Source organism: Coregonus clupeaformis, chromosome 10 (assembly GCF_020615455.1).
Source record: "Coregonus clupeaformis isolate EN_2021a chromosome 10, ASM2061545v1, whole genome shotgun sequence".
Taxonomy (NCBI): Eukaryota; Metazoa; Chordata; class Actinopteri; order Salmoniformes; family Salmonidae; genus Coregonus; species Coregonus clupeaformis.
This window is the reverse complement of record NC_059201.1, coordinates 11,302,702-11,327,649: the sequence shown is the minus strand read 5'-3', so window position 1 is coordinate 11,327,649 and position 24,948 is coordinate 11,302,702. Positions and strand designations below refer to the sequence as shown.

General features: G+C 44.4%; 2 protein-coding genes and 1 long non-coding RNA gene across 6 annotated transcripts in view; 2 read left to right on the top strand and 1 right to left on the bottom strand.

Annotated features, from left to right (window-relative positions):
* LOC121574858 (voltage-dependent calcium channel subunit alpha-2/delta-2) overlaps positions 1-5,258 on the top strand; it is a 279,464-nt gene extending 274,206 nt beyond the window's left edge. For all 3 annotated transcript variants that reach the window (XM_041887497.1, XM_041887496.1, XM_041887498.1), the window contains 3 exons: positions 264-373; positions 708-793; positions 967-5,258. In XM_041887497.1, the coding sequence (XP_041743431.1) occupies positions 264-373; positions 708-793; positions 967-1,089 (319 nt within the window). In that variant the 3' untranslated portion in view covers positions 1,090-5,258. The remainder of the gene's footprint in view (positions 1-263; positions 374-707; positions 794-966) is intronic.
* A 1,820-nt stretch (positions 5,259-7,078) lies between these two features.
* On the bottom strand, positions 7,079-11,079 carry LOC121575817. The gene is made up of 4 exons (XR_006002381.1): positions 11,021-11,079; positions 9,903-10,117; positions 9,706-9,779; positions 7,079-7,661 (listed from the first exon to the last, which is right to left on the bottom strand). It is a non-coding gene; the product is annotated as an uncharacterized LOC121575817 (long non-coding RNA).
* Positions 11,080-11,302: 223 nt separating this feature from the next.
* LOC121574859 (hepatocyte growth factor-like protein) overlaps positions 11,303-24,948 on the top strand; it is a 24,135-nt gene continuing 10,489 nt past the window's right edge. Inside the window, exons 1-13 of one of the 2 annotated variants that reach the window (XM_041887499.2) lie at positions 11,303-11,578; positions 12,192-12,336; positions 17,917-18,032; positions 18,182-18,296; positions 18,438-18,574; positions 18,840-18,960; positions 21,727-21,845; positions 21,950-22,121; positions 23,054-23,184; positions 23,467-23,569; positions 23,760-23,896; positions 24,164-24,196; positions 24,370-24,487. In XM_041887499.2, coding sequence (XP_041743433.1) covers positions 11,524-11,578; positions 12,192-12,336; positions 17,917-18,032; positions 18,182-18,296; positions 18,438-18,574; positions 18,840-18,960; positions 21,727-21,845; positions 21,950-22,121; positions 23,054-23,184; positions 23,467-23,569; positions 23,760-23,896; positions 24,164-24,196; positions 24,370-24,487 — 1,502 coding nt within the window. In that variant the 5' untranslated portion in view covers positions 11,303-11,523. Of the gene's footprint in view, positions 11,579-12,191; positions 12,337-17,897; positions 18,033-18,181; positions 18,297-18,437; positions 18,575-18,839; positions 18,961-21,726; positions 21,846-21,949; positions 22,122-23,053; positions 23,185-23,466; positions 23,570-23,759; positions 23,897-24,163; positions 24,197-24,369; positions 24,488-24,948 lie in introns of those variants that run through there. The other variant, XM_041887500.2, reaches the window with a different exon arrangement.

The window sequence follows — 24,948 nt, the reverse complement described above, 5'->3', positions numbered from 1 at the left end:
CTCTGCGTTGCGTCGTGCATAAGAACAGCCCTTAGCCGTGGTATATTGGCCATATACCACAACTCCTCTGGCATTATTGCTTAATTGCACTTTTCATGTAGCCTACTTTTGGCCAGCTAATAACCTAACCACCGATCAAGCAACATAATAGACTAAACATAAAAATCCTGCAGGATTATTTTGCTGTGACAATATAGGTCAATTTAAGATCCTACACTTGTAAGAAGAGTTTGTTGACTCAGTCTCTCTCTCTCTGTGTGTAGGCTGATCCATGCCAAGAGGTTAAACAACACCAACCTGCTGTTTGTGGTGGCAGAGAAGATGCCCTGCAATACCTGTGAGGTAGAGAAACTGTCCCAGGCGGAGACTGAGTGTATCCTTACCAACATATGCACACCTGCTGTTGGGAGTCTTCTCCGCTCATTCGTTTATCTATCTCTTTATCGACTTGTTTATAAGAGTGGCTTTTCACATTCAACTGACTGGTGTTATTGTCAAACCATTTAAATGTGGGTTCGGTCCAGTTGACCCTTTGATGCCTATTCTAACTAAAGCTTCTGTATGTTGTGTTTATCTTTGTGTTACATGTTTTTTATGGCATAAACCTGTGGGAGAGGAAGCTATAGGAGCGGGTGTTTGTACACACAGAGACTTGGAGAGTGACTATATAGGTAGTGTGAGTCATTCCTTAACCACGCCTCTTCCAGTCAAGGACGAGAACCCATCATGTGAGGACATGAGTGCAGCGAGGTATCGAAAAGGGCCCACTGTGTGCTACGACTACAATCTCTCTGTAAGACTTACAACTGAGTGTACAACTCAGCACTCGTTTACACAGACCATACAATAAACATATACTCATGCGCATAGATCCTATTTTCACTAAGAAGACACACACCATTAATATTTATTTTTTATTTTCAAAAATTCTACTGTATGACTAAATATGTCTCCTTTACTCTCCAGGAGAACACATCAGACTGTGGGCGGGGCCACTCCTTCCGCCCCTCACTCCAGACCCTGCTCATGATTCAGCTCTTCCTCCTCTATCCAATCGCCAGCCCCCATATTCTGCCCCTCTTACTTTAATTCTCCTCCTGTCTACTCTCCCCAGCTTTTTTTCCATCCTAAAGCCCCCGCCCTCTCCCCTCTATGCTCGCCCCTGCTCTAGTCATAGGTTATAATGGGACTTCCTGTCACTGCAACTTGGAAGCCCTGAGTACCGCGCTACTGTACCCAGCTAGCTTCAATTGTTGTTGCTTAGTGACAGTTGCAGGACCTGTATGTTCTCAGCGAGTTACGTACCTTCATCCATGGGAAGAGATTCAGAAGGTTGGTGTTCCAACCACCACAATTATCAGAGGCTATGTCAGAAAACAAAAAAGACCCCACCCCTACCCGCATCAACAGGACGAGTGACAAGTTAAAAGACAAGTTGGATGCAATGTCACAGACCTCCAGCTGTCATGGACACAGCAGAGTTTAGGTTGAATGTTTCTGCCTCTGTTAGTCAGACGGGATGAGGAGACATGGCCTCCATCTCGCTCACTCATCTCTGACCTGATCAGTCTCATCGCTCTGTCATGTGTCTCTCATGGGGGGCTACTATACGGACCATTCAGACATTTATAGCTACTGTAACAAGAGAATTAAGGAAAAAATGAACTTTCAAGTATACAAAAACATACAATTATAAACTGTTGAAGTATTGAGTATTCAAAGCATATGTTAGGCTATCATTTGCAATGAAAGTTGTTAGTTGTTACATTAATTAATTTATGCACTATATCTACTTCTTGCCAAAATGAGAGACTTTTCATGTGGTCTTATTTTTATAACCAAATTAGTGAGAGGAAAAAGAGAAACTCAGAAAGGAAAGCTAGAGAAATAGTGTTAGGAATAACTGAGTTGGCTGAATACCAATTCTTCTTGAAGACCTCTACTGTTCTCCACTTGAAGTTTGAACTGTTTCTGCCCCTGGAAGCACAGTATTGTATTTATAATCATGGTAATATGAAATAGTAGTCTTACAAAGAATAACATTTGACGTCTTTGATCATCATAGATAACTGATGTTAGGTAATGAATCGGTAATTATGTGTCCGAATTGGACAAAGCTAATTATAACTTTTCCCTTACAAAAAAATAAAAAACACTAGGCTACACCAGTTTATTATGAATCAGTATTAAGCCTCTCAAAAGTCTGAACGTTTGGGCTTCATTGCTGTAGGTGGTGTGTAGTACAGTGCTATCCCACTCGGCACACACTAATTGAATCAACGTTGTTTCCACGTCATTTCAACGAAATTACATTGAACCAACTTGGCATCGACGTTGAATTGACATCTGTGCCCAGTGGGATCCTTTCTGATCAGTGGACATTCTGACTGACCTTTGCTCCTGACCCCAGTGAAAGCGAACCCCTCTGCCAATCCTCATACGGCCGCCACACTGGGTCCACTAATGTTCCTAGGACTGTATTTGTATGTGTTTAATATCTGTTGTCACCACAGAAGCGCAGATACACAAATATCTATTCAGACTGACCCATAAGTATCTCATTTTAGTTGCAGGTAGGTTTTGGCAGAACTTAGCTTGTATTACCTTTGACAGACGCTGTGTAACTTCAGACCATTTGCTGCTGGGGGATTGGGGCTTAACATTTCCCATATAAAGATATGCAGCTGAGGCCACTGACGACTGAGCTGCAGTCTGGGTGTGTTTTCTGTTACATGTCATTCTGATCAATTTGAAGTGAAATGTCATTAGACTCCATGTTTAGGAGCCACTCTCTGTTGTCATAGTGCCTTGATGCACTTTGTTTTGGAAAGCATTGGCTCTAGAGCTACTGTACAGTAGCTTTATAGAAGAGCCACCCTAATGGCTGTGGAGCTACATGATCTTTATAGAGCAAGTCTATTGGCTATATATCTACAGTAGCTTTATAGAAGAGCCACCCTAATGGCTGTGGAGCTACATGATCTTTATAGAGCAAGTCTATTGGCTATATATCTACAGTAGCTTTATAGAAGAGCCACCCTAATGGCTGTAGAGCTACATGATCTTTATAGAGCAAGTCTATTGGCTATATATCTACAGTAGCTTTATAGAGACACCATAATTGACTAAGACGTTATTGTAGCTCAATGTAGAGATTCGATTGGCTGTGGCTCCTGGTTGCTGTACCATTCCAGGGCTACCTAACTGCTACCAGATAGAGTTGCTGTACAGTACCTTTACAGAGCCATCTATAGAGCTAAACTATCAGTATAAAGCAACTGGTCTTAAAACTACCTTTATAGGGCCACCTGACCGCTATCGTTGCGTTTCTGCCTGAACCGTATGTGCGTTTGTGTTTGTGTATGGGTGTATGTTTGTTTTAACCCTCAAAGGGAATGTCTTTAAAGCTGGGTTGAGAGGATGAGGGATGACATTTATGGTAGTGTAGCTGTTTGTTGTTCCAATTCCAATGGAAGAAGTGTTATATCAGATGTTGTTATGGAAGAAAAAAATTATTTTACAAAAAAAAAGAATCCAATCAATTTTTTCTGACCGGTTTGCTCAATATATTGTCATGAGGGAGCTGCATACTGTATGTAACCTCTGTATTCACAGAGGTGTTCAAAAATAATGTTTAATATGTCAGTGTGTTTCTGTTTCAAAGGATACATAGTGACTAAGCCTCTCTAAATGCCTTAATGTTTCAGTGTTCTCCCTCTTACACACACTCGCGCGCACACACACACACAAACAGAACATACACACACACACACACACAAACACAACATACACACACACACACACAAACACAACATACACACGCAGTGAGGCTACCAAATATTCACTTTTCTCCACAGACTTTCCCAATCCAGAATGTTGAGCTCTGGATTTAAAGAGGTTTAGGTTTTGGTGTGTCCGTCCGTCGATATGAAATGGTGTGAGTTTGTTGTACACATTCCTGCTTGGAGTGGAGGACTTTCATAGTTTACATTGACTCTGAATCTGTATTGACTCTGAAATCCCTCCACCCCTCCTCACTGTTAACGTGAATACAACATCTAAACCCCAAAACCTCCTTTACTGTAACCATAACTACACACATAATGTACAGTGAAAAATCTCATTTTTGGCAAGACAAAATGTTTCGTAACTGCATAATTATCTCAGTGAAAGACTGGACCAAATAGAAATTCAGAATATGATGTTTGCAATTGGCTCCTTTCAATGTTTGGGTCCACCATTTTTGAAATTCCTCGTATAGTCCTATTGCATTCTATTGTTTTATTATATCACAGCATCTGTTTGTCCCTCTGTAGATCTCCACATTTACTCGGTCAATGAAGGCTACATTCGCTGTGGAAATGTACCCCTGTGACTTCCTCTGGCTCAGCAGCAGACACAAGCACTAACAAATAAAATAAAATCAAAATAACACACACACACACACACACTCAGACATGCAGTTACACACTCATGCACCCACCTGCACAAGGCACACACATTTAACACTAACAGTCATACCTACACATGCACAGCTGGGGGATGTTCAGCTCTAGACTGAAGTAAGCCATGGGACTGTGTCAAACAAAAGGTCAAAGAATCATGATTTGTATGTCTGTGTGTCCCAGAAGGGGACCCAATAGTGTGCTGAGGGACACAGGTCAGTTTTCTGTGGTTTGAATGTTTATTTATTTTTGCCAACAAAAAAAGACAAGAGAAAATAAGGGCCAGCTTGGGGTGAGAGGAAGGGGTCTGCTTTACGGCCAGCCCTAGAGGGAGGGTCTCCACGTGGCCCTTCCCCTACCCCTCCCTAGCCTTGCCGTTTCCGTGCATCTCTGTGGGAAAGACACGTGTGTATGTGATTCTGTAGTCTGTAGTCTGGTGCTATGTGACCATGTTTGACAAATGTGTTTAAAAAAAATCAGTAAAAAAATAAAAAGAGTAAAATCAGTCAAATTTTTGTGAAGAAAAAAAAAAAGGAATAAAGTAAAGATAACTTTGAGATCTAAACTGTTTTTATTTATATTTATTTTTGTTAATTTTTTGTGGGTGTGTGAATGTATGTGTGTGCGCAGAAGATTTAGCTCCCTCTCTCTGGGCATTGGTCCATGTCGCTCCATTCTTTTGTACTGATAAAGCAAAAAAAAAGAAGAGGGTAAAATTTGTAAAATATTGTGTCTGTGACTCCTTGTAAAATATTTTCAAATTGTTTATTACAGAGAATCAGTTATTAAATAATGTTCATATTTTTCACTTCATTTAACTGCGTGGTGTTTGTTTTTACATCTCTGAAATACCAGGACTCATGTCCAGTACATACATACTGTATACAGTTGAAGTCGGAAGTTTACATACACTTAGGTTGGAGTCATTAAAACTCGTTTTTCAAACACTCCACACATTTCTTGTTAACAAACTATAGTTTTGGCAAGTCGGTTAGGACATCTACTTTGTGCATTACACAAGTAATTTTTCCAATAATTGTTTACAGACAGATTATTTCACTTATAATTCACTGTATCACAATTCCAGTTCAATTCCAATTCAAGTTTACATACACTAAGTTGACTGTGCCTTTAAACAGCTTGGAAAATTCCAGAAAATGATGTCATGGCTTTAGAAGCTTCTGATAGGCTAATTGACATAATTTGAGTCAATTGGAGGTGTACCTGTGGATGTATTTCAAGGCCTACCTTCAAACTCAGTGCCTCTTTGCTTGACATCATGGGAAAATCAAAAGAAATCAGCCAAGACCTCAGAAAGAAAAAAGTAGACCTCCACAAGTCTGGTTCATCCTTGGGAGCAATTTCCAAATGCCTGAAAGTACCACGTTCATCTGTACAAACAATAGTACGCAGGTATAAACAACATGGGACCACGCAGCCATCATACCGCTTAGGAAGGAGACGCGTTCTGTCTCCTAGAGATGAACGTACTTTGGTGCGAAAAGTGCAAATCAATCCCAGAACAACAGCAAAGGACCTTGTGAAGATGCTGGAGGAAACAGGTACAAAAGTATCTATATCCACAGTAAAACTAGTCCTATATCGACATAACCTGAAAGGCCGCTCAGCAAGAAAGAAGCCACTGCTCCAAAACTGCCATAAAAAAGCCAGACTACAGTTTGCAACTGCACATGAGGACAAAGATCGTACTTTTTGGAGAAATGTCCTCTGGTCTGATGAAACAAAAATAGAACTGTTTGGCCATAATGACCATCGTTATGTTTGGAGGAAAAAGGGGGTAGCTTGCAAGCCGAAGAACACCATCCCAACCGTGAAGCATGGGGGTGGCAGCATCATGCTGTGGGGGTGCTTTGCTGCAGGAGGGACTGCTGCACTTCACAAAATAGATGGCATCATGAGGAAGTAAAATTATGTGGATATATTGAAGCAACATCTCAAGACATCAGTCAGGAAGTTAAAGCTTGGTCGCAAATGGGTCTTCCAAATGGACAATGACCCCAAGCATACTTCCAAAGTTGTGGCAAAATGGCTTAAGGACAACAAAGTCAAGGTATTGGAGTGGCCATCACAAAGCCCTGAATCCTATAGAAAATGTGTGGGCAGAACTGAAAAAGTGTGTGCGAGCAAGGAGGCCTACAAACCTGACTCAGTTACACCAGCTCTGTCTGGAGGAATGGGCCAAAATTCACCCAATTTATTGTGGGAAGCTTGTGGAAGGCTACCCAAAACGTTTGACCCAAGTTAAACAATTTAAAGGCAATGCAACCAAATACTAATTGAGTGTATGTAAACCTCTGACCCACTGGGAATGTGATGAAAGACATAAAAGCTGAAATAAATAATTCTCTCTACTATTATTCTGACATTTCACATTCTTAAAATAAAGTGGTGATCCTAACTGACCTAAAACTGGGAATTTTTACTGGGAATAAATGTCAGGAATTGTGAAAAACTGAGTTTAAATGTATTTGGCTAAGGTGTATGTAAACTTCCGACTTCAACTGTAGCAGGGCTCTCCAACCATGTTCCTGGAGAGCTACTGTCCTGTAGGTTCACCCCAACCCTAATCTAGCACACCTGATTCTAATAATCAGATGGTTGATAAACTGAACCAGTTTAGTTGCAACTGGGGTTGGAGTGAAAACCTACAGGCCGGTAGCTCTCCAGGAACAGGGTTGGAGAGGGAGAGCCCTGCTGTATAGGCTACAAACACACAGTTCACATACACTATTTTCATCAGTGACCTATTTACAGGTCCCCAAAACATCACAAGTTAGTCTTTGATATAAGAAATCCTCCCTACTAGCTTTTGACAAATATTATACAACGGGTGGGTCTAAACCTGAATGCTGATTGGTTAAAACCGCATTCCAGACAGTGTCTATTCCACAAGTTAGCAACAACATACATAGTAGATTTTTTTATATAAAGAAATGTTAGTAGGTATTCAACGTTGAATTGTTGGTCGTATAGTGTTGCATCCATGGACAGATATCCCAATGACACTGAACAACATCACAACGTGCTGAGAAAGTCAGTGAGAGCTGTGTGCGACGTGGCTGGGTCGTCCAGATAGCACGGATGTCCTGCTCCTTTCATCAACACCACCTTATGATTGGCCAGGCTCCTCAGGTTGTTCAGAGAAACCTCCCCTAGCTGAGCATCCTGGTCTCCATAGACCATCAGAGACGGAGTCTGGAATGAAAGTAGAGGTGGCTAGTTCAAATAAACTGTTACCCAATCTCACATACAAAGGCCGGGATTCAATCCGATTGCAGGTTGTAGACAATTCGGCTTTTAAAGGCAATTTCAGATTTCCGGACAGTCACACAGAGCACCCAAACACAGGACATGTTTCATAGGAGCAAAGCCCGTGTTTGCAACAAGCACTGACCAACCAGAGAGGGGAAAAGAGAGAGGGGAGCTATAATCCCTCAGCACACACACACACACACATATGCACCTACAGTGGGGAGAACAAGTATTTGATACACTGCCGATTTTGCAGGTTTTCCTACTTACAAAGCATGTAGAGGTCTGTAATTTTTTATCATAGGTACACTTTAACTGTGAGAGACAGAATCTAAAACAAAAATCCAGAAAATCACATTGTATGATTTTTAAGTAATTAATTTGCATTTTATTGCATGACATAAGTATTTGATCACCTACCAACCAGTAAGAATTCCGGCTCTCACAGACCTGTTAGTTTTTCTTTACGAAGCACTCCAGTTCTCCACTCATTACCTGTATTAACTGCACCTGTTTGAACTCATTACCTGTATAAAAGACACCTGTCCACTCTCAATAAAACAGACTCCAACCTCTCCACAATGGCCAAGACCAGAGAGCTGTGTAAGGACATCAGGGATAAAATTGTAGACCTGCACAAGGCTGGGATGGGCTACAGGACAATAGGCAAGCAGCTTGGTGAGAAGGCAACAACTGTTGGCGCAATTATTAGAAAATGGAAGAAGTTCAAGATGACGGTCAATCACCCTCGGTCTGGGGCTCCATGCAAGATCTCACCTCGTGGGGCATCAATGATCATGAGGAAGGTGAGGGATCAGCCCAGAACTACACGGCAGGACCTGAGCAATGACCTGAAGAGAGCTGGGACCACAGTCTCAAAGAAAACCATTAGTAACACACTACGCCGTCATGGATTAAAATCCTGCAGCGCACGCAAGGTCCCCTTGCTCAAGCCAGCGCATGTCCAGGCCCATCTGAAGTTTGTCAATGACCATCTGGATGATCCAGAGGAGGAATGGGAGAAGGTCATGTGGTCTGATGAGACAAAAATATAGCTTTTTGGTCTAAACTCCACTCGCCGTGTTTGGAGGAAGAAGAAGGATGAGTACAACCCCAAGAACACCATCCCAACCGTGAAGCATGGAGGAGGAAACATCATTCTTTGGGGATGCTTTTCTGAAAAGGGGACAGGACGACTGCACCGTATTGAGGGGAGGATAGATGGGGCCATGTATCGCGAGATCTTGGCCAACAACCTCCTTCCCTCAGTAAGAGCATTGAAGATGGGTCGTGGCTGGGTCTTCCAGCATGACAACGTCCCGAAACACACAGCCAGGGCAACTAAGGAGTGGCTCCGTAAGAAGCATCTCAAGGTCCTAGAGTGGCCTAGCCAGTCTCCAGACCTGAACCCAATAGAAAATCTTTGGAGGGAGCTGAAAGTCCGTATTGCCCAGCGACAGCCCCGAAACCTGAAGGATCTGGAGAAGGTCTGTATGGAGGAATGGGCCAAAATCCCTGCTGCAGTGTGTGCAAACCTGGTCAAGACCTACAGGAAACGTATGATCTCTGTAATTGCAAACAAAGGTTTCTGTACCAAATATTAAGTTCTGCTTTTCTGATGTATCAAATACTTATGTCATGCAATAAAATGCAAATTAATTACTTAAAAATCATACAATGTGATTTTCTGGATTTTTGTTTTAGATTCCGTCTCTCACAGTTGAAGTGTACCTATGATAAAAATTACAGACCTCTACATGCTTTGTAAGTAGGAAAACCTGCAAAATCGGCAGTGTATCAAATACTTGTTCTCCCCACTGTATATGCTGACGTACTGCTCTGCTGTGAATTTCTCAGTGCACATGGGAGCCACGGGGATGTAAGCCCGGACCAGAGCCTCGTGCTGGAAGAGGAAAGGTAGGGAGTACATGCCACTGAGAGAGGGACTGACTACCACCACTGGCCCCATCCCCAGGGCCTCACACACCTGCTTCAGGAATTCACCAGGGGCCAGCTCTCCTACAGCAGAGGGGGCCACTGCTGACTTAGACTGGCCAAAACCTAGTGGTGGGGAGAAGGTAGAGGAAGAGAGAGGTGGAGTTACAGGTCAGTGATTAATTGAGTAATTAATTATGTTTTTGTTGCTCAACTACTAATTTACTACTGTTCACAACCGAAGCTCACTTGGTAGGTCGATGGCCACAGCACGACAGCCAGCTTTGACCAATGTCTCCAGTGTGCCTATATTGAGCCAGTTCTCAGATGAGAAACGGATGCCGTGCAGAAGTAGGACGGACAGATTGACTTCACCTGTGGCCGGTTCAGCTTGTCTCTAAAACAGAGGGGCCTTGCAGGATTCCATGTTCAAGTTCCCTTCTGTCATTTTAGCAGCACACATCCTATGAAGGAGGTTTTAATTTTAAAAAATACAGCCTAAATATCATCACCAAATATCAGTAGAAAGAAGGTGAAAAAGTCCATTAAAGCCAAAGTCTGTAACATTTCCAGTAATTATAAATAATTAACAACTGCCTTACATCCTATAGTCCTGTTTTAGATTTTTGTCCAGCCTGGTCTCATAAACTAGATGTAACATAGTACATGTAAATCCGAGGCACTCAAATTAGTATGATATGTTATGTTTGGTATGGTTACATAAGACAGAAAGTTACTTAAGGCAAAAACAAAAGGAGGCTGGTTGGTTGGGGTGGATGAGTGGGCGTATTTATAACATATTGTACGGATTGCAATTCATAACATACAGTATCATACGAAATGGATGATGGACATCCACAAATTAATACACCATACTAAATATAAAATATCTTACTAAATGGAGGTAGGCAGATTTAGTGGACTATGTTACGTCTACCCCATGAGTCCAGGTTGCAGCGTCATAAGATACAGTACATTGTAAACAAATGTATAGCACATTAGCACCACAGATATTACATCATAAAAATCATGTGATATCTGCATGTGTAAATGCATTTAATATGCTACATTAGGTATGTTAGTAGCCCATTGATTGAGTGTGTTGTGCATGTAGTGAAGGCTAGCTTCATTGTCGCATTCTAATGTTTGTTGCCCGATAGCCACCAAATTAAATGTATGGAGGATTCTTGTCAAGTTTTCTGTAATCGATCTCCAGGTAAAGTTAAAGCTCAAAGCTCGTATTGCCCACAAGCACACATTGCCTGTGATCAAAGTTCACATTTTCTCAATTCAATTTGCAACCACATTTATCCACAATGATTTGATTAGCCTAGATTTTAATGCATGTAAAATAAATGTATCTTTACCTTCACGCTGTCTGAGTGGTTTCTGTCTGAACTAAAAGTGGGATGGCTCTGTAGTTTCACTTTTCCCAAAAAAAAGTCAATCTACTGTGGTCATTTGGAGTCTACTGACGTCCAGTGGTGATCACGCGTATTGCCGGGGCTCATAAATAAAGTGTCACACTGACTTCAGTTGATATTTTAGGCTACATTGTATTAATGATTAATGTCCTTATCGATTGGTTGTCTTTTTGGGGTAAGCGGCTCTATTTGATTAAGCTTGTTACATGTTCACGTGTGGGTGGACGGGATAAAGTCATTATTCACACTGATTTCGTAACTTTGTATTTTCCCGTCCAAGAAACACCACAATACATTTTTTATAGGCTTCTTAATCTTTCACCGTGCTCTACCTTAATCAATTTCGTTGAAACACGGAACTGACAAAAAACTGACAGAACTGACAAAAAAATCATCGGATCTGCTTCCATTCAGCACTGCACTCAGTCTCACTATTTACCTTAGCCATGCAGCTCATTATTTCATGTGTTCTCCTGGCATTTTGGAGGGGATTGGTCATTGGTAAGAAAAAAAAAGTTTTTTGTTATTGAATTTTGGAGATAATGACATTCATGTGCCAATTAGTATCTAATTTAATGTAACTGGGATTGATTTGATGTTGTTGAGTTGTTGTGTCTTTTTGTAGTTATACATTATATTCCTTGGTCAGCTAATTTTACCAAGGAATACTACAGAAGTGACTGCAGCAAAAACGATTAGGTGGCAGTTTAGTTTAGCTATTAATGGGATCAATAATGTATACTGTCATTTTACTGACTGCAGTCTGTCAAAAGGGTGATTCTATCAGTTGAAGAGTTTTGATAGAGGACACTTGTCCACCCATGTAAGCTTCACAAAAATGGTGTAGTGGTTCAAAGGTCTTATGTGCTCATTCAGACACATGCACACATGTTGTTCAGGAGAATAGCTGACACACAGACAGCTGGGTACCCAACACATGGTGTGCTTTTCAGAATTCAGTAAATAGGCCTAGTGGTTCTAAGTTAGAACTTCTAACCAAAGCCCTTCTGAAACAACCCTAATTTGTAATACACTCCACTAAGATAGTAGTTAGATTGAATGAATGACAAGTCCCATTAGGCATTAGGACTGTGTTTTTTGTGTTTGGCCATAGGGTTCCGCTGTCCTCTGAATGACTTCCAGCGTTCCGAGGGAAGGGAGCTGGTTCCTACCTCCTGGAACTCTGCACGGGTGCTGATACTCCCAGGGCTGACGCTGGAGGACTGTGCCAGACGATGCTCAAATACACTGGACTGCAGGTACCTTGGAGTGTTGTATGACCTCACTACAACACCTAGCAATCTTAGCGATCTTAGGTGTTGGACTAACAGTCCCAAGGACACAGGTTTGAGTGCCAGTCAGGCTAGCCCAGAATTCATAAAAAAATATAACACAAGCTTACATGAAAACTCCTTGGACAAGGAAGCGTGCAGGTAAGATCATGGTCGACCCTGCCCACCCTGGACACCCCATCTTTTAAAGACTCCCCTCTGGCAGACGGTTTAGGGGCCCTATTCAATCAACATCGTGGAAGTTCAGCTTGACAGCGTGATTTAAATCTAAAGACAATGTTCCCACTTTAGCGGAGACTGCATTCATGGTAAACGCTGCATGTCGGCTCAATCGGAAATTACCTTTACATTTCTAGCACTGAATCTGTAACGCTTCATCTTTACAGATTGAATAGAGCCCTAGGTCAGTCATGAACAAAATGGCCGCCACCTGAACAGTTTCTTCCCCCATGCTGTGGCCCTCTTCTTCCCCCATGCTGTGGCCCTCATCAACCGGCCAGTGGGCTCATAGGAATTACACTATATATACAAAAGTATGTGGACACCCCTTCAAGTTAGTGGATTTGGCTTTTTCAGCAAAACCGGTGCTGACAGGTGTATAAAATCGATAACACAGCCATGCAATCTCCATAGACAAACATTGGCAGTAGAATGGCCTTACTGAAGAGCTCAGTGACTTTCAACGTGGCACCGTCATAGGAGGCCACCTTTCCAACAAGTACATTTTTCAAATTTCTGCCCTGCTAGAGCTTCCCTGGTCAACTGTAAGTGCTGTTATTGTGAAGTGGAAACATCTAGGAGCAACAACGGCTCAGCCACGAAGTGGTAGGCCACACAAGCTCACAGAACCTGAGTGCTGAAGTGCGTAGCGCTTAAAAATCTTCAGTCATCGGTTGCAACACTCACTACCAAGTTCCAAACTGCCTCTGGAAGCAACGTCAGCACAACAACTGTTCGTCGGGAGCTTCATGAAATGGGTTTCCATGGCCGAGCAGCTGCACACAAGCCTAAGGTCACCATGCGCAATGCCAAGTGTAGGCTGGAGTGGGGTAAAGCTCGCCGCCATTGGATTCTGTAGCAGTGGAAACACGTACTCTCGAGTGATGAATCACGCTTCACCATCTGGCAGTCCGACGGGCGAATCTGGGTTTGGTGGATGCCAGGTGAACGCTACCTGCCCCAATGCATAGTGCCAACTGTAAAGTTTGGTGGAGGAGGAATAATGGTCTGGGGATGTTTTTCAAGGTTCAGGCTAGGCCCCTTAGTTCCAGTGAAGGGAAATCTTAACGCTACAGCATACAATTACATTTACATTTACGTCATTTAGCAGACGCTCTTATCCAGAGCGACTTACAAATGGGTGCATTCACCTTATAGCCAGTGGGATAACCACTTTACAATGTTATTATTATTATTATTATTTATTTTTTTGGGGGGGGGGGGTTGGGGTAAGGGGGGGTAGAAGGATTACTTTATCCTATCCCAGGTATTCCTTAAAGAGGTGGGGTTTCAAATGTCTCCGGAAGGTGGTGAGTGACTCCGCTGTCCTGGCGTCGTGAGGGAGCTTGTTCCACCATTGGGGTGCCAGAGCAGCGAACAGTTTTGACTGGGCTGAGCGGGAACTATGCTTCCGCAGAGGTAGGGGAGCCAGCAGGCCAGAGGTGGATGAACGCAATGCCCTCGTTTGGGTGTAGGGACTGATCAGAGCCTGAAGGTACGGAGGTGCCGTTCCCCTCACAGCTCTGTAGGCAAGCACCATGGTCTTGTAGCAGATGCAAGCTTCAACTGGAAGTCAGTGGAGTGTGCGGAGGAGCGGGGTGACGTGAGAGAACTTGGGAAGGTTGAACACCAGACGGGCTGCGGCATTCTGGTTGAGTTGTAGGGGTTTAATGGCACAGGCAGGGAGCCCAGCCAACAGCGAGTTGCAGTAATCCAGACGGGAGATGACAAGTGCCTGGATTAGGACCTGTGCCGCTTCCTGTGTAAGGCAGGGTCGTACTCTCCGAATGTTGTAGAGCATGAACCTACAGGATCGGGTCACCGCCTTGATGTTAGCGGAGAACGACAGGGTGTTGTCCAGGGTCACGCCAAGGCTCTTCGCACTCTGGGAGGAGGATACAACGGAGTTGTCAACCGTGATGGCGAGATCATGGAACAGGCAGTCCTTCCCCGGGAGGAAGAGCAGCTCCGTCTTGCCAAGGTTCAGCTTGAGGTGGTGATCCGTCATCCATACTGATATGGATGACGGATCGCAGAGATGCGATTCGCCACCTGGTTATCAGAAGGGGGAAAGGAGAAGATTAGTTGTGTGTCGTCTGCGTAGCAATGATAGGAGAGGCCATGTGAGGATATGACAGAGCCAAGTGACTTGGTGTATAGCGAGAATAGGAGAGGGCCTAGAACTGAGCCCTGGGGGACACCAGTGGTGAGAGCACGTGGTGCGGAGACAGCTTCTCGCCACGCCACTTGGTAGGAGCGACCGGGTCAGGTAGGACGCAATCCAAGAGTGAGCCGCGCCGGAGATGCCCAGCTCGGAGAGGGTGGAGAGGAGGATCTGATGGTTCACAGTATCAAAGGCAGCAGACAGGTCTAGAAGGACAAGAGCAGAGGAGAGAGAGTTAGCTTTAGCAGTGCGGAGAGCCTCCGTGACACAGAGAAGAGCAGTCTCAGTTGAATGACCAGTCTTGAAACCTGACTGGTTTGGATCAAGAAGGTCATTCTGAGAGAGATAGCAAGAGAGTTGGCTAAAGACGGCACGCTCAATAGTTTTGGAGAGAAAAGAAAGAAGGGATACTGGTCTGTAGTTGTTGACATCAGTGGGATCGAGTGTTGGTTTTTTGAGAAGGGGTGCAACTCTCGCTCTCTTGAAGACGGAAGGGACATAGCCAGCGGTCAAGGATGAGTTGATCAGCGAGGTGAGGTAAGGGAGAAGGTCACCGGAGATGGTCTGGAGAAGAGAGGAGGAGATAGGGTCAAGCGGGCAGGTTGTTGGGCGGCCTGCCGTCACAAGTCGCAAGATTTTATCTGAAGAGAGAGGGGAGAAAGAAGTCAAAGCATAGGGCAGGGCAGTGTGAGCAGGACCAGCAGTGTCATTTGACTTTACAAACGAGGATCGGATGTCGTCAACCTTCTTTTCAAAATGGTTGACGAAGTCATCCACAGAGAGGGAGGAGGGGGGAGGAGGATTCAGCAGGGAGGAGAATGTGGCAAAAGAGCTTCCCTAGGGTTAGAGGCAGATGCTTGGAATTTAGAGTGGTAGAAAGTGGCCTTAGCAGCAGAAACAGATGAAGAAAATGTAGAGAGGAGGGAGTGAAAAGATGCCAGGTCCGCAGGGGAGTCTAGTTTTCTTCCATTTCCGCTCAGCTGCCCGGAGCTCTGTTCTGTGAGCTCGCAATGAGTCATCAAGCCACGGAGCTGGAGGGGGAGGACCGAGCCGGCCGGGAGGATAGGGGGACATAGAGAGTCAAAGGATGCAGAAAGGGGAGGAGAGGAGGGTTGAGGAGGCAGAATCAGGAGATTGGAGGGAGAAGGTTTGAGCAGAGGGAAGAGATGATAGGATGGAAAAGGAGAGAGTAGCGGGAGAGAGAGAGCGAAGGTTGCGACGGCGCATTACCATCTGTGTAGGGGCAGAGTGAGTAGTGTTGGAGGAGAGCGAGAGAGAAAAGGATACAAAGTAGTGGTCGGAGACATGGAGGGGAGTTACAGTGAGATTAGTAGAACAACAGCATCTAGTAAAGATGAGGTCAAGCGTATTGCCTGCCTTGTGAGTAGGGGGGGACAGTGAGAGGGTGAGGTCAAAAGAGGAGAGGAGTGGAAAGAAGGAGGCAGAGAGAAATGAGTCAAATGTAGACGTAGGGAGGTTGAAATCCCCCAGAACTGTGAGGGGTGAGCCATCCTCAGGAAAGGAACTTATCAAGGCGTCAAGCTCATTGATGAACTCTCCAAGGGAACCTGGAGGGCGATAGATGACAAGGATATTAAGCTTAAATGGGCTAGTGACTGTGACAGCATGGAATTCAAATGAGGAGATAGACAGATGGGTCAGGGGAAAAATTGAGAATGTCCACTTGGGAGAGATGAGGATTCCTGTGCCACCACCCCGCTGACCAGATGCTCTCGGGGTATGCGAGAACACATGGTCAGACGAGGAGAGAGCAGTAGGAGTAGCAGTGTTTTCAGTGGTAATCCATGTTTCCGTCAGCGCCAAGAAGTCGAGGGACTGGAGGGTAGCATAGGCTGAGATGAACTCTGCCTTGTTGGCAGCAGAACAGCAGTTCCAGAGGCTGCCTGAGACCTGGAACTCCACATGGGTGGTGCGTGCAGGGACCACCAGGTTAGAGAGGCAGCAGCCACGCGGTGTGAGGCGTTTGTATAGCCTGTGCAGAGAGGAGAGAACAGGGATAGGCAGAGGCATAGTTGACAGGCTCTAGCAAATGGCTACAATAATGCAGAGGAGATCGGAATGAAATGAACTAAACATCTGGGAAAGGAGAGAGCGGGGCCTCCCTCACCACAACTCCCAAATATAACTCTCCCAACTTCCACCTCAGAAACTATAATTGTTGTAAACTACAATGACATTCTAGACAATTCTGTGCTTCCAACTTTGTGGCAACAGTTTGGGGAAGGCCCTTTCCTGTTTCAGCATGACAATGCCCCCGTGCACAAAGCGAGGTCCATACAGAAATTGTTTGTCAAGATCGTTGTGGAAGAAGTGGCCTGCACAGAGCCCTGACCTCAACCCCATCGAACACCTTTGGGATGAATTGGAACGCCGACTGCGAGCCTGGCCTAATCGTCCAACCTCACTAATTCTCTTGTGACTGAATGGAAGCAAGTCCCCGCAGCAATGTTCCAACATCTAGTGGAAAGCCTTCCCAGAAGATTGGAAGGCTGGTATAGCAGCAAAGGGGGGGCCAACTCCATATTAATGTCCATGATTTTGGAATGAGATGTTCGACGAGCAGGTGTCCACATACTTTTGGTCATGTAGTGTAAGTGACTTTACATTTAACCAATGTCATCAATGACCTCTAATACAAATCTGCACTATACTGCATTTGCACCAGTGGAGGCTGCTGAGGGGAGGACAGCTCATAATAATGGCCTGAACGGAGTAAATGGAATGGCATCAAACACATGGAAACCATGTGTTTGACGTATTTGATACCATTCCAATAATACCGCTCCGGCCATTACCACGAGCCCATCCTCCCAAATTAAGGTGCCACCAACCTCCTGTGATTTGCACTATGTAGACCTCTGCACAACACTGCATATATTTGCCATGGCAACAGCCTTCCCTCTGCTTATATAGAAGTATCCCCTCCTTAAATGGTATATTCCCACTGCAGTCAGCCTAAACTCCAGAGTTGTATGTTTACTGTACTGAAATGGTATACTCTGTATGATGTCTATGTGGACTTGTGTCTGAATTCTGTTTGTATATTGTCTGTTGCTGGCAGCTCCTTCTCACTAAGGCAAATTCCCGGGTAATTCCATGTGTAAATGTACTTTGATGAATTAAGGTGATTCTGATTTCATAAGAGCCTTCAACTACGAGACGCGTCCCTCCATCACCTGTAAACAGCTACCATGGGTGGAGGATGGCAGCAACGCAGAGGTCAAGAGGAACGTCAACTGTGACCTTTATGAGAAGAAGGGTAAGCTTTGGGGTCAAAGTGAGGTCATGTTCTCTGTCATTTAAGTTCTCAGTTAATTTATGTCATGTTACTACAAAATGAGTGATGTTGTGTCAGTAGTATGCTGTGATTTTATTTTGAAAAGCCATATTTTTTTCTGTGATGTGCAGTCTACGTAAGAAAGTGCATTGTGGGTAAAGGAGAAGACTATCGAGGCAAGGTGTTCATGACAAAAAGCGGCCATACTTGTCAACAGTGGTGGTCAAAGTTCCCACACGATCACAGGTAATATCATCCCATTGATTTCTGGGAGTTGTAGTTTGGAAGTTGAAAACATGTATATATATATATATAATATATACTGTATATATAATAAGATATGTCTCTGTCTCTCTCACACACATTCTGTTTCTATACTTGTCATAGATGGACACCCACAGCCACTAATGGCTTGGAGCTGAACTACTGCAGGAACCCAGATGGGGACCGTATCGGGCCGTGGTGCTACACCACTGATCCAGAATATCGTTATGAGACCTGCAATATCCCCCACTGCAAAGATGGTACATCCCATTCTGTTAAAAATTCCAGCGGTTGAAGGATTGCAACTGCAAATGTTTCTAAAGATAATGTGAAGAACACTATGTGTGTATGTGTTGTCTTTGAACTTATTATCTGTTTGGCACAGTGGACATGTCTGTTTGGCACAGTGGACATGTCTGTTTGGCACAGTGGACATGTCTGTTTGGCACAGTGGACATGTCTGTTTTGATCACAGAGAACATCACAGTGTTGTTACAGACTGTGTGTGTTTGGGTTTGTGCACAGAGGTGTGTATCACATGTAATGGGGAAGACTACAGGGGTCAGGTTGACCACACAGTGAGTGGCAGAGAGTGCCAACGTTGGGACCAGCAGTATCCACAACAACACATCTACCAGCCTGAGAAGTATGTCTGTCCACCCAGTACTATTATCACCTACCACGATAACCACTACCACTACAACCACTACCACTAAAACCACTACCACTACAACCACTACCACTACAACCACCACTACCACTACCACTACCACTACCACTACCACTACCACTACCACTACCACTACCACTACTACCACTACTACCACTACCACCACTACCACTACAACCACTACCACTATAACCACCACCCCTACAACCACTACTACCACTACCACAACCACTACAACCACTACAACCACTACCACTACAACCACTACCACTAAAACCACTACCACTACAACCACTACCACTACAACCACTACCACTACAACCACTACCCCTACAACCACTACTACCACTACCACTACCACTACAACCACTACCACTACAACCACTACCACTACAACCACTACCACTACAACCACTACTACAACCACTACCACTAAAACCACTACCACTACAACCACTACCACTACCACTAAAACCACTACCACTACAACCACTACAACCACTACTACCACTACCACTACTACCACTACCACTACCACTACTACCACTACCACCACCCACTACAACCACCACCACTACAACCACTACAACCACTACCACTACAACCACTACAACCACTACCACTACCACTACAACCACTACCACTACAACCACTACTACCACTACAACCACTACCACTACAACCACTACCACTACAACCACTACTACAACCACTACCACTAAAACCACTACCACTAAAACCACTACAACCACTACCACTACTACCACTACCACTACCACTACAACCACTACCACTACAACCACTACTACAACCACTACCGCTACAACCACTACCACTACAACCACTACCACTAACACTGCAACCACTACCACTACCACTACCACTAAAACCACTACCACTACAACCACTACTACAACCACTACCACTACAACCACTACCACTAAAACCACTACCACTACTACCACTACCACTAAAACCACTACCACTACAACCACTACCACTACAACCACTACTACCACTACAACTACCACAACCACTACCACTAACACCACTACCATTACCACTACTATCACTACCACTACAACCACTACCACTACTACCACTACAACCACTACCACTACAACCACTACCACTACCACTACAACCACTACCACAACCACTACTATTACTTTACGGCCTTATTCTAAAATTGATTAAATTGTTTTTTTCCCCTCATCAATCTACACACAAAACCCCATAATGACAAAGTGAAAGCAGGTTTTTATACCTTTTTGCAAGTTTATATATATATTTGCTTAAATATCTTATTTACAGTAAAGTATTCAGACCCTTTGCTATGAGACTCGAAATTGATCTCAGGTGCATCCTATTTCCATTGATCATCCTTGAGATGTTTCTACAACTTGATTGGCGTCCACCTGTGGTAAATGCTATTGATTTGGAGATGATTTGGAAAGGCACACACCTGTCTATATAAGGTCCCACAGTTGACAGTGCATGTCAGAGCAAAAACCAAGCCATGAGGTTGAAGGAATTTGTCCGTAGAGCTCCGAGACAGGATTGTGTCGAGGCACAGATCTGGGGAAATGTACCAAAACATTTCTGCAGCATTGAAGGTCCCCAAGAACACAGTGTCCTCCATCATTATTAAATGGAAGACGTTTGGACCCACCAAGACCCTTCCTAGAGCTGGCCGCCCGGCCAAACTGAACAATTGGGGGAGAAGGGCCTTGGTCAGGGAGGTGACCAAGAACCCGATGGTCACTCTGACAGAGCTCCAGAGTTCCTCTGTGGAGATGGGAGAACCTTCCAGAAGGACAACCATCTCTGCAGCACTCCACCAATCAGGCCTTTATGGTCGAGTGGCCAGACGGAAGCCAATCCTTAGTAAAAGGCACGACAGCCCGCTTGGAGTTTGCCAAAAGGCACCTAAAGCGCACTGCGACCATGAGAAACAAGATTCTCTGGTATGATGAAACCAAGATTGAACTCTTTGGCCTGAATGCCAAGCATCATGTCTGGAGGAAACCTGGCACCATCCTTACGGTGAAGCATGGTGGTGGCAGCATCATGAGATGGGGATGTTTTTCAGCGGCAGGGACTGGGAGACTAGTTAGGATTGAGGGAAAGATGAATGGAGCAAAGTACTGAGAGATCCTTGATGAAAACCTGCTCCAGAACGCTCAGGACTTCAGACTGGGTCGAAGGTTCACCTTCCAACAGGACAACGACCATAAGCACACAGCCAAGACAACGCAGGAGTGGCTTCGGGACAAGTGTCTGAATGTCCTTGAGTGGCCCAGCCAGAGCCCGGACTTGAACCCGATCGAACATCTCTGGAGAGACCTGAAAATAGCTGTGCAGCGATGCTCCCCATCCAACCTGACAGAGCTTGAGAGGATCTGTAGGGAAGAATGGGAGAAACTCCCCAATTACAGGTGTGCCAAGCTTGTAGCGTCATACCCAAAAATAATCTAGGCTGTAATCGCTGCCACAGGTGCTTCAACAAAGTACTGAGTAAAGGGTCTGAATACTTATGTAAATGTGATATTTCCGTTTTTTATTTTTAATACATGTGCAAAATGTGGAAAAAGTGAAGGGGTCTGAATACTTTCTGAATGCAATGCCAGCATTACTCCGCTCTAATCAATATTTAGTACTGTAGCAGAGTAGAGAACAATCAATAATTCCAATTGAGAAGTTCCTAACATTGTGCTGGAATACTGTACATGTGCGCTCCAGGTATCCAGATAAGAGCTTGGATGATGACTACTGCCGTAACCCAGACGCCTCCCCTGTTCCCTGGTGCTACACCACAGACCCTGATATGGAGAGAGAGAGCTGCGAGATCAGCAAGTGCTGTACGTCTTTCCCCCTCATACACCCACCCTGTACATTCATTCACACTATTCCGTTGTTATAACAATGTAATACAATCTATATCACCTTTCTCCTTTCACTCTAGCTGTGGTTACAAAGAGACGCCTCCGGTCCAGCTACACCACAAACTGTTTCCGTGGTCGCGGGGAGGATTACCGCGGTAAAGTAAATGAGACGACCAGCGGTATCGCCTGTCAGCGTTGGGACGCCCAGTACCCTCATGAGCACCCCTTCTACCCAAACACCTATGAATGCAAGTAAGCCAGAAAAATGAGAGGTGGGACTGATGGTTGAAGGGACGAGAGGTGATGGTTAAAGGGATGAGAGGTGGGACTGATGGTTAAAGGGACGAGAGGTGGGACTGATGGTTAAAGGGACGAGAGGTGGGAATGATGGTTAAAGGGACGAGAGGTGGGACTGATGGTTAAGGGGACGAGAGGTGGGACTAATGGTTAAAGGGATGAGAGGTGGGAATGATGGTTAAAGGGATGAGAGGTGGGACTGATGGTTAAAGGGACGAGAGGTGGGACTGATGGTTAAAGGGACGAGAGGTGGGACTGATGGTTAAAGGGACGAGAGGTGGGACTGATGGTTAAAGGGACGAGAGGTGGGACTGATGGTTAAAGGGACGAGAGGTGGGACTGATGGTTAAAGGGACGAGAGGTGGGACTGATGGTTAAAGGGACGAGGGGTGGGACTGATGGTTAAAGGGACGAGGGGTGGGACTGATGGTTAAAGGGACGAGAGGTGGGACTGATGGTTAAAGGGATGAGAGGTGGGACTGATGGTTAAAGGGATGAGAGGTGGGACTGATGGTTAAAGGGACGAGAGGTGGGACTGATGGTTAAAGGGACGAGAGGTAGGACTGATGGTTAAAGGGACGAGAGGTGGGACTAATGGTTAAAGGGACGTGGGACTGATGGTTAAAGGGATGAGAGGAGGGACGATGACTTGAGGAGTGAAGTGAAGGTTATTGAGATGAGTATCTACATGAATGGCTGATCTTGGGTCTAGTTATTTATATTCCTAGAATACGTTTACATTTTAGTCATAGCAGACGCTCATATCCAGAGCGACTTAGAGTCAGTAGCATACATCCAACCTACTGTATTTACCCATGAATAATGATCCATGTGTTTTTGTGTGCTATACTTATTGGCTAAACTATTTGCTATACCATTGCTCCCAGGGGCTTGGAGGAGAACTACTGTCGTAACCCAGATGGATCCGAGGCGCCCTGGTGCTTCACGTCTGTGCCTATGATGAGGACGGCTCTCTGTTTACAGATCAAACGCTGTGCAGACGACATCGAAGCTGAGGGTACACTGTCCTCTGGTGTTTCAATTGGACCGATGCGCTCTCAATGCAATCTATGTTCCTCAAACACAAGTCTACTTAATAACTCAAAGAAGTGGTTGGAGGTTAATTCTATTTCAATTCCAGTCGTTTTTTAAGATAAACCAAATTCCAATTCCACATTTTTCTAATTGAAAAGCATTAAAGAGAATTGGAATTAGAATGTTAGTGTATTGACTGGAATACAAATGGAATTGATCCCAACCCTGTAATCATGTTTTCATGTCCTTTTTCCCCACACCCTAGATTGCTACCATGAAAATGGTAAAAACTACAGGGGTGTAGTCCGAAAGACGCGTAAGGGCATCACTTGCCAGAAGTGGAGTGTCAACATGCCACACAAAACAAAGTATGACAAATAACCAGTAGATTCTAAAATTAAATTGATCATGAATTTGTAAAAGGCAGGTCTGTTTGGCATTGTCAAAGAGGGAAACTCAATATATATATTTGTATTTATTTATGGGATAGTAGCATGTGTTTGTAGGAGTGTCTCCTGTGACATGCGCAGGTAGGTTTACTGTACTGTGGCTTTCCAGGATAAACCCAGGGACCCATCCTGATGCCAACCTGACAGAGAACTACTGCCGGAACCCAGATGGGGACCAGCACGGACCATGGTGCTACACCACTGACCCCAAAACAGAGTTTGACTACTGCGCCATCAAGCAATGTGGTAAAGATTCCACTCCTCCCATTACTCTGTGCCGTCAGGCATCACATTCCTCTCTCCATATATCTTTATTTTGTTACTCTGTCACTCATTATCTTTTATCTCTATGCTCTAATAGTATGCCTAATATCATTATTAATAATAACAATATTAACTTACTAACACTATAAAGCTCTTTTAATACATTTTGCTCAAAGCACTAATCCCTCTATGGCTCTGTGTTGTTATAAACTGATTCAATAATTATTCTGGTTATTGTTGTTTGAACAGCTGGGGAGAAACTGTCCATCATTGAGCCAGCAGGTGAGTTTCTAAAGGGATATGCAACTAGAATGAAAAATAAGTATTTCCTGGAAGTGGACCTGTGGACACAACTTTACTCATCAACTGAAGTAGTTGTGTGTGTGTGTGTGTGTGTGTTTGTGTGTGTGTGTGTGCGCGTTTGTATGCACATGAATGCATGTGTGTGCACACAGAGATTGTTGAGTTTAACGAGTGTGGGAAGAGAGAGGATCGTTTGGCCAAGAGCCCAATAATGCGCATTGTTGGTGGCCTTCCTGGAAACTCTCCCTGGACAGTCAGCCTCAGAGACAGGTCAGTCTGAAACAGCAGCCTTCATAACCTCTATGTCTCCCCCTGTAAGAGCCCAATCTTCATAACCTCTCTCAATTCAATTCAGTAGACTTTATTGACATGGCAAGTTAAATTACTTACATTGTCAAAGTATACATATAACAAAAATGGTGGGACCAACAGCAATAAGGCATCAGTAATCTCTCTCTCTCTCTCTCTCTCTCTCTCTCTCTCTCTCTCTCTCTCTCTCTCTCTCTCTCTCTCTCTCTCTCTCTCTCTCTCTCTCTCTCTCTCTCTCTCTCTCTCTCTCTCTCTCTCTCTCTCTCTCTCTCTCAATTCAATTCAATTCAATTTCAATTTAAGGGCTTTATTGGCATGGGAAATGTGTGTTAACATTGCCAAAGCAAGTGAAGTAGATAGTAAAAAAAGTGAAATAAACAATAAATATTAACAGTAAACATTACACTCAGAAGTTTCAAAAG